Source organism: Saccostrea echinata, unplaced genomic scaffold (assembly GCF_033153115.1).
Source record: "Saccostrea echinata isolate AGI-Se365-2 ecotype Australia unplaced genomic scaffold, CSIRO_AGI_Sech_v1 ptg000033l, whole genome shotgun sequence".
Taxonomy (NCBI): domain Eukaryota; kingdom Metazoa; phylum Mollusca; class Bivalvia; order Ostreida; family Ostreidae; genus Saccostrea; species Saccostrea echinata.
The window spans coordinates 24,127,722-24,137,678 of NW_026889782.1; the positions used below are offsets into that span (position 1 = coordinate 24,127,722).

Consider the following 9,957-nt stretch of genomic DNA (forward strand, 5'->3'; position numbering starts at 1 on the left):
TTGCAATTGAAAGGAATGATAAATTTATTGATGAGATGAAGATAAAATTGAATCGATTCTATAAAGATTATTTTAAATCTGCTCTATTGGAAAAAACATTTTTATACGCCCGTCTTTAGACGGGACGTATTATGTTATGGCGTTCATGTCCGTCCGTCTGTCTGTCTGTTAGCTTTTCTCGTGTCCGGCTCATAACTTTAATACTATTAGGCCTAGGATTATCAAACTTTGTCAGCTGATACTTCTTGGGTAGAAGGTGTGTCGCGCACTAAAAGTAGGTCGTTCTGACCTTTAATTAAGATGCTATGACCTAATATGGAAAAATCCTGTCCGGCTCATAACTAGAAAACTATTAGACTTAGAATCATCAAACTTGGCCAGTTTATGCATCTTAGGTAGAAGGTGTGTCGCGACCTATTTCAAGGTCACTGTGACCTTTAATTTAAGTGAAATTTAAAAAAAAAACTGTCTTTTTACTATTAAATTACACAATCCCAAAAAATGTAAAAGTGTTGCAGTATCCTTATTAAAAAATGTTAAAATCAAGAAATACTTATTTTTTTCATTATATACTTTACAGCAATCTATAACAAATATAATGTTACAAGAGAAATTCCACCTCTCCCATGGGTGTAATTATCAAGCACTGGTCAAGGAGAATTTTGATAACAGAAAATTGCATGTCAAATTAGAGAGAAATTAATGAGTTTAGTGTGAGGAGCTAACTGGTAGAGCATCTCTGATCAAGCAGGTGTTATCTATATCTCTTGGGAATTGGGCAGAGGAATCAGCCATGTTGAATTAAATAGTTTTTGTGGGGTAGCCTAACTTTTAAAATGAATTAAAGAAAAAGTAATTAAAACTAATTTGATATTGTATAATAAACTCATTTGATATCGTATCATAAACTAATTAATTAAAACTAATTATACTGGGGGGGGGGGGGTATGATATTGGAATTTGAATTAGCATGCCCGTTGTCCATATGAATTGCAGCTTAAAACCACTCTGACATTGAATGTAAAAAAAAAAAAAAACAACAAGTATTTAAAAAAAAGTTTTAATTATGGTAGATAGTCCCTACAAATCTAAGAGTCAAGCAGAACCCTTATTAAAAATGTTGCATCAAGATTACATTTTTTTTTTCTTTTTATAAATCTTTGTAACAAATTGAAAAAAAAAATCTTTGTTTTCAAATTTAAATTCAGAATGACATAAATATGCATTTTAATTGCAACACAAAGCAGATAGCGCAGATCCATTCATCCCTTGGGAGTAATGAGTGGACATGCATCCAGTTAAAGATTAATTAATGAGTTCAATGTAGGAAGGCTAGCTGTCTCAATCATTTCAGTCAGAGGATCTCTGATCAAGCAGCTTTTATCTGTATCCTTTGGGAATTAGACAGAAGAACTGCTGGTCAGTTTATAGCATATGTCATTTGATGGCCAGTCTTTTATTTTAAAATTAAATTGGTATAGATTAAGTTGTTAGGACTAAATTGATATTGTTTAATATGATATTCTTATTTAATTTTTTGAAAATATCAGCTAGTAAATTTCAGAGCATCATGTCTCACAAATATGTTTGTTTGTTTACTAATATGTTGTTTAACGTCCCTCTCGAGAATTTTTCACTCATATGGAGACGCCACCACTTGCCGGTGGAGAACTGCAAATTTTGTCCTATACTCGGCACTTACGGCCATTGAGCAGTGAGGGATCTTTTTCGTGCCAGCACCTACTGCGACACGGGACCTCGGTTTATACGGTCTCATCCGAAGGACCGGTCTCCACGTCCCACAGTGGGATTCGAACCCGCGACGTAAGGATCAACTCCTTACTCCGCGACTCTAGAGCAGACGCTCTAATCACTGCGCCACGCGGGCGACCTCACAAATATGAATGATGTGGGGGGGGGGGGGGCTGCAGATGGGCATTTGTCAAGCTCTAACACTACCAGTAGAGGATCTATAATGTAATATTTGTTATAATGCCTACACCACAGAAAATGTATAAACAAAAATTACAAGAAATGGAAAAATCTTGGAAATCCTTGTATCAAGGTTGACTTGGTTTTCTTGCACTCTAAACTGTTCGTGATCATTGAACAATATTTGACGGGCATATCATGCTGTGGCGGGGCACTTTATTCAAGACATATAATGGTAAATTTACTTGCAATAAAAGATGAAACATGAACTAAGGCTTTATTCTCTTTTCCTGTCATTTTTATTGGTGAATTATGCATAAGATGGCACTATGCAATTCTTAAAATTACATAACATGAAACAAACATAGATGATTTCTGAAGAAAGTTTTGTTTCAGAGCTATTCATAGGCTCTGTCAGAATTTTGAATGTTTTTGCAAGTCCAATGATTCTTTCAATGTGCACACGTTTGCTGGATATTTTTCTGTCCTCTATCACAGTAGCACAGGACATTCTGTTTTTCTTTTTGAAAAAAATCGGTGTATTATTTGAATGTTCCTGTGTATAAACATATCCTGCACATTAAAACCTTTGTCCGCAATTATTGAGTCCCCGGAGTTACACATTTCCAACAGCCTACTTCGTTCAACTATTTGACGGTCACTCGTGATCCCCCGTATGCTGTTGAAATATAAGATGTTAATCCACCTGGTGTTGCCTCGACAAGAACTTTTACTGTGTTACGGTTTTTATAAGTAGAATAAGTCGCTTGCTGTGGCTTTGGCAATTTTGGTATTCGATGGGACACTCTGTACCATCTATTCTGACTCTGGTATTTGGAAACTTTGTTCTAAAATCTGACGGACAGTAATATTTCACAAGATACTTTGTAGGCTAAATGTCAATTTCCTGCCATTGCTTACTCATGAATAAAATCCATGTAAAAAATATATTAGATACCGTTTTTTCAGACACTCAAAATAATGTTGAAAATTCAAAATTGGTTGTATGGCGCCTTAACTTGCAGAGGACTAAGAAAAACTGGTCAGGAACACGAATGTTTGAAACCTATGATAAATATAATTCAAACAGTGAGCTGCAGGTCCTAAGGTTCTTAAAACAAAATAAAATTTAGTGAGAGTTTCCAGTCCAGTATAGAAATTTACTCCATCATCATCATTTGTAAAGTTTTCAATACTCATTGGGGGATATCGAGGAGGTTGTGTCTATACATTATAAAATTTAATGTCAGGTTTCTGAACAGGGACTTAAAATTCTTCAGCAAAAATTTGGGTAGAGCTAGACACAGTTTCCTCAGATACGTGCAGATCATCAGCTGACGTATAGATGAGTTCATTTACAGAAGGCGAAGAAAATTCATCTGCTAGTTTTCGTTTGATGCCTCTAGACTTGGCTCTGTCAGCTCGTTCAAGTGAATGTTGGCTTGGTTCTATCCAGGAAAAAATGCTTGGCACTGCACTTTTCCTTAATCTTTTACTAACGGAGCAGTTCCTAAAAATTAAATGAATTATTCAGTAATTTTAAATGGTTATAATTTATGAATTTAATGAAGCACTAAGTTTCGTATATGTTATGCATACTTAAATATTCCTTTGTAAAAAGAAGCTAAAAAGTTTTCATAGAAAAGCAAATAAAGTTACTAAATATATTTATCATTATTATGACATTGATATTTACGAAACATGCACACGTGTTTCTCATTTCAACTGAAATCTGACAAATTTGTTTGTAAGCAGAGTGCTAATTAAACACCAATGTCAAAACACAGTATTTAGTACTAGCAGATATGCATAAATTATCAGACAACAGCATGTGTTCTTTTAGACATGCCTTGTGTTTATACTATTAAGAGATAATGGGTTGTAATAAATGACCAGTAATTGAAGTTGCCAGTGGGGAGTCTGCATGTGGCAGTTTCTGTAACATTATCGGATTACTTCGAATGAGAAGTAAACAGACGATCCGATATTATTTGTGCATTTTATCTAAGTAAATGAGACATAAATATTGCACAAAATAAAATCTATAAACATTACTTTGCACATGTGTTTATCAAAAAGTTTTCAAGACGATAAAAATGTTACCATGCTGAGTTTCTGTCAAATAGTCGTCTGTTTTAAAATGTGCTCTGCAAACAACAGCATGAGTTGACGGAGTCCAGCTTTGGAAACGAGTCTCACCACGTTTTATTGCATGTATCCATGCTTTACTTCTTAAAGGGTCTGTTGGAAATATATGACCACCCCTATTACTACAATTCGGCACACAACAAGTTTTAGGCATGTTTTATAGGCACGTGTTTGACAGCAGATTGTTCACGTTTTTCTTCGATCGGTAACTACAGATAAGGCCCGAGAGTGTTCCGATATAGGACCGTGTTTGCCTGTGGCGCCCTCTAATGAAAAGATAACCGGAGCAGGTACCTTATTGACCAAGTTTTGGTGGCTATCTATAATTGGGACATTATATTCTTGATAATGGATACAAATGGAGGGGAGATTTGTATTAACTACATTGCAAAAACCTACGAAACACAAATAGTGACAGATACTGGGGCACATATGGGGTACGGTTGTCCCCGCACCTGTTAAAATAGGAAAATCACTGTGAAATTGATGAAAAGTATGAAGTACAGGTCCACGTAAGAATCAGGCAAAATCAAATTTTCGTGATAAGTCAGTGTTTGAGAATTGACTTGAAGCTTCACATGGTTATGCATCAGGACATATATATTACATATGTTCGATGATTAGGAAATATTCAGGCTTGTTCTAATTTAATAGGCAATATATTGGGAAAATATTATGAACATGAGTAGTACAAATCTATACAATGGTATGAATATTGAAACCTTAAAAAATTAAAACAGCAAACGTTATGAGAGAAAGTGATAATGAACAACGAAACAGCTATTTAAAAATTATAAATTTAAATTTTAAAAAGTTTGGAAAATTGCGAGTCTAGCGTTTACTACCCCGATAATTACTTCCAATATAAGTGAATTTCAGTTATCGTTCTTAATTTATGACTTAATTTGTCGCTTGAGGGCGCTCCGTTGTTAAGCACGCGGATGCCGAAAAAACAGAATCAAATTGAATAAACATCGAATTTGGCATATTATTTTGGTTTAATTAATCTATTGAAAATTAAGGAATGTCTAACTTCAAACGAAACATCTTTTTCCTTGAAATCTAGCGATACAGTGGGTGTCAAATTTGATCGGGTTCAGGTTGCTCAAAACTTGTCTCTTGTCATATGCGGATTTGGGCAGGATTATTATAGTTTTACAGTTTGACTGCGTTATCAAAGATGCACAAGAGTTTATAACAGACTTAAAAAAAATTGGTCTTCACGTTACACAACGCACTTTAAACAATCGTTGCCAAACAGCAGTTTTATTGAAACTTTCAATCATAAAGTCATGTTGGCGAGGAAATGCGGACTTATTCGAGTCATGCGACACTCGATTTGAGAACAACAACATAGCCTATGTAACACTTGATTGTGGTTATTTCAAGACACAATAATATATCTAACATTTATGGATTTATTTCCCGAAATCCAGCTGAAATATGGAAATTATCTTCTCACAAAAAAGGAGTTCATGTGATGCAACATGTGCAAGTAAGTAGTTTTTTAAGCTAATGCTTAACCCTTTTGATGTCAACCAGAAATAATAAGCAAGCTTTTTTCCATTATGCTTTAAGTGCCTTAATTTTTGGTCTTTTTCAAAATTATTTCAAATTTTGGTGTAATTTTTTTTTCTTCTTGTAAATCCTTCCTATGAATTAGGAGAACCCCATTTTATAAAATGGTATAGATATTTATTTATTTTAAACTACCAATAAAAAAAAATTATCTTGCTTCAGACTTTAAAAATGTTTTTTAGAGATAAGTAACTAACAATAATAATAAAATAATAAAAAATTTTATGCTTATTCAGAGCTTAAAATACTGGGTAATATGCCACTGCATTTAATTTTTCAGACAAGTTCAAGTTGCAGAAGAGTTCCTTGGTCTTCTCAAACAGTCGAGGTTTTCTTCTCCTGTCCAAACTTCAAAATTTAGTGAAAAACAAGGAAACAAACTTTACGAATGAAAGAATTTTCTTAAATCACATTGAGCAGTGAATCTGGTGCCTTTTGTTGTGTTTAACCATCATAAAAGCTAGTGACAGTAGTGTAGGTAGAACTTTAGTCCTACATTGCTCATCAACTTTTGTAAACAAAGGGAATAGCATACCAGTTGAGATTTAGAGTGGCGAGTACTATATGAGAAAACGGAAACCATCCAAAAGTAGAAGCACCACAAGTCCATATATTGATCAAGTTCATTGAATGTGCATGTCTGCTTGAAAAGTACTGTAGTTTAAAAAGCATTTTTTTTTTTAAATCATGGGATGGAATGATGATTATAAAGAACTGATATTGTAACAACTTTTCTTCTACAAATTTTGATCTTTGTATAATGTACAATGTAATTTATAAATCACCTGTAAATTGTTAACATTTAATAAACGTGATAAACCTTTTTGCAAATTTGTCATTGTTGATTTCTTAAGAATAAACTTGGAAATTTTCATATTAAAACATTTAGTTTAGTATTTTGAACAACATGACATATTTTTAAGTATGCAATTAAAAATATCATATTGTTGCTCATATAACGGTACAGTAAATCAAATGTTGCAGCTGCATCATTTTCTGCAGTTGAACAAAATCCTTTATGCAAATACACTGACAATAGTTTTGCTTCGTTTGATACTGCAAAAAAAAATTAAGATAGTTTGAATTGAAAACTGTCATTTATTTTAATCTAATAAATGACAAGACAAATCATGCAAAATACTAATTATACAAAATGACAAGCATTACACAATCATAAAAACATGTGCATAAAATTAACAAATACATTTTGTTAAGCCAAATATCATAGGTGGGGCATAAAAAATCGCCCATACAGTTTTAAACATCCCAAACTGTATCAAAATTATTTATCTTTTACTTACTCACAAAAACAAAATTTTTGAACGTACAATTAATTTCTCCCATCAAACATGGCAAAAAAAAAAGCTTTTGGGTGGGATGGTGGGTAAAAACAAATCAAGATGACTGGCGAATGTATGCTGACGAGGAAATGCACGCTGGAAGAATGAAGGCGTGCGCAAAATTAGAGCATCTGGTCAGTTGCTGATAAGAAATTATCAGATTACAAGAATGCAAATTGAACGAAGAAAGAAATCAGAGTTGTTCTTCTTGCCATGTCAGATGTTTACATAAATTAATTTAATGCTGTAAATTAAGATCTGACAATAGTTTTGCTTCGTTTGATACTGCAAAACAAAATGAAGATAGTTTGAATTGAAAACTGTCATTTATTTTAATCTAATTAATGACAAGACAAATCGTGCAAAATACTAATCATAAAAACATATGCATAAAATTAACAAATACATTTTGTTAAGCCAAATATCATAGGTGGGGCATAAAAAATCGCCACCTTATTGTGTTCATAATAAAACAATGAACGCAATAAACCCCACCCAAAACTATTGTCTTCATTAAATTCAATCCGTGGTAACATTAACATAATGAACCCAAATTACATTATTACATAAGTGATAAAATTATCGTCTTTCCTTTTTTAAGAACTGTCAGAGACCCTTGTCCCCATGACCAGACTGTTCTTATTAATATAAAGTCAGAGGCCCTTGTCCCCATGACCAGAATGTTCATATTGATATAAAGTCCGAGGCCCTTGTCCCCTTGACCAGAATGTTCATATTAATATAAAGTCAGAGGCCCTTGTCCCCATGACCAGAATGTTCATATTAATATAAAGTCAGAGGCCCTTGTCCCCATGACCAGAATGTTCATATTAATATAAAGTCAGAGGCCCTTGTTCCATGACCAGAGTGTTCATATTGATATAAAGACAGAGGCCTTTGTCCTTATGACTCGGTAATTATTCATGCAGGAAATAGTGACAAGCTCTCATGCAAAGCTACATTTACCATTATGAAGTCAGAGGCCCCATGACCCAGTGTCAAGTGTTAAATGTCATTACACGAATCATGTTAAGCTTCATATATATAGACAGATTAACTGAAAGAGGAATTCCTGTTCAAAAACCTGCTGACCGTCGACTAAAAAGCTTTAAAGAAATAAAGGGGTGACCTACCAATTTGTACTATTTGATCAGAGGCCCCTGACCCCATGATCAAATTGATCTACATATGAAGCACAGGAATTCTTATGTACTTCTTAAAAGTATCTGAATGCCATCTTCCCATTCGCTTGATTTTCTCTGAAATCCCCATTGCTGCAGCACAGGTCGCAGCTCCTATTCGAAAACTGTGACCCTTATAATGACTCGTTTTAAGCCCTGCCCATTTGAGTGACATTTGCAAAAAATTTGTAAAATGCTGTCTTAGTAATCCATCGCCATTTGGATATGCAAACAAAGGACCTGGTGACAGGCCTCTAAGTTTAAGAAATAGCTGAATAGCCTGAACAGGACAAAATTGATCAGATTTGTTTCTTTGAAGAATCAGTGTAGCGATGTGTTTGCCTGCACTATGCTTGAAATTATCCATTGTAATCTCGAGAGATTCACAAGAATTTAATTTACCCGAGACGAGTTTTACATTTGCAAGAGTCAATACATTTTTACCGTCTGTAGAAGACGAGACTCTAATTTCCCCAACCCTTAAAAAGGCATGAAAAGCCAGCAAACACATTGCTCTTAACATACTACATTGATAGGCTGAAATGCTTAACTTGTCCAGAGAAGTCACCAGCTGTTTCAGAATTGACGTTGTTATGGGCAATCTTGTGTCACTTCCTATAGCCTTTAGCTTTTGATATCCCTGCAGCATTTTGCGAATCGCAAATTGTTGTGATGGATCTTCAAAACCTTGAACTTTGAAATTATAACTAAGAGCCGAAATGTACGTTTTCAAGGTTGATGCTGCGATATTACTTTGAAAACAAAAAGCAATAAAATGTGCCAAATGCTCAGTAGTAGGAGGCAGTAAAGAGACATTAGGAAAGTAGGTTGACATAAAGTCGGAATAAAAACCAAAAGTTTTTTCATAAGCTGCCCTTGAATTAGGAGCGAGGGAATTCTCCAGAATGGATGCTGCTATATCTGTCAGAGTGTTAGCATTGTTGGGTGAACTGCTGATGGCACTGGGTCCATATTTGTACATAGGTCCTGAAACTCTCGGACCTGCAAGCGAGAAAGGCGATCAGCAGCTACATTTAGTACACCTGGGATATGTGTTGCTTTAAAAAGAATATTGTATTTTAATGTTTTAACTATAAAACGCCGCATTAAATTCATAATTATTGGGTCTGCTGAAGTTTGTTTGTTAATGATGTATACTACTGCAATATTATGTGAATAAAAATTAATACAGGAATTCCGTAATTCAGATCCCCATAGTTCTAAAGTTATAACAATTGGAAGCAATTCTCTGACTGTTATGTGATACTGACACCACTCTTGTGGCCATTCCCCGAAGAACCACTTTGTTTTAAATGTACCCCCAAACCCTACGTCACTTACATCCGTAAACATAGATAGGGTTTCAGAGGTTTCCCACCTTTCATCTAATATCAATGACCGACCATTAAAACTATTGATGAATATAGACCAAGCTTCAAGATCAGCCCTTGCTTCTTTGTTTAATCTCCGTTTGAAGTGGGGTAATTTTAAGCCTTTCGTAAGATCTATTAACCGTCTTAGAAAAGTGCGACCCGGTAGGACAGCAGCACAAGCAAAGTTCAGTAACCCAATCAAAGATTGTAATTCTTTCAAACTTACTCGTTTTCTGTGCTTAAACGAATCTAATGTATCCTTTAGCTTATCAAGTTTATCCCTTGGTAACCTAACTACCATAGCCAGGGAGTCAACCTCTAGACCTAAAAATGTTATTGTTGTTGTGGGGTACACTTTTCTCATCCTTGATTGGGATGCCGATATCATTACATAATTTAAGGAAG

The 9,957-nt window shown here is 34.5% G+C and overlaps 1 protein-coding gene and 1 pseudogene across 1 annotated transcript; both read right to left on the reverse strand.

The window, feature by feature from the left end:
- Positions 1–2,208: 2,208 nt before the first annotated feature.
- Positions 2,209–4,234, reverse strand: LOC133198780 (uncharacterized; annotated as a pseudogene).
- Positions 4,235–8,180: 3,946 nt separating this feature from the next.
- Positions 8,181–9,161, reverse strand: LOC133198298 (uncharacterized). The gene has a single exon (XM_061334408.1). It carries the CDS (start codon positions 9,159–9,161, stop codon positions 8,181–8,183), a length of 981 nt encoding a protein of 326 aa, XP_061190392.1.
- Between the last annotated feature and the right edge of the window lie 796 nt (positions 9,162–9,957).

What these genes read in the sequence shown, in the direction of transcription:
- LOC133198298 (XM_061334408.1), bottom strand. Translation starts at nt 9,161, where the DNA reads ATGTACAAATATGGACCCAGTGCCATCAGCAGTTCACCCAACAATGCT.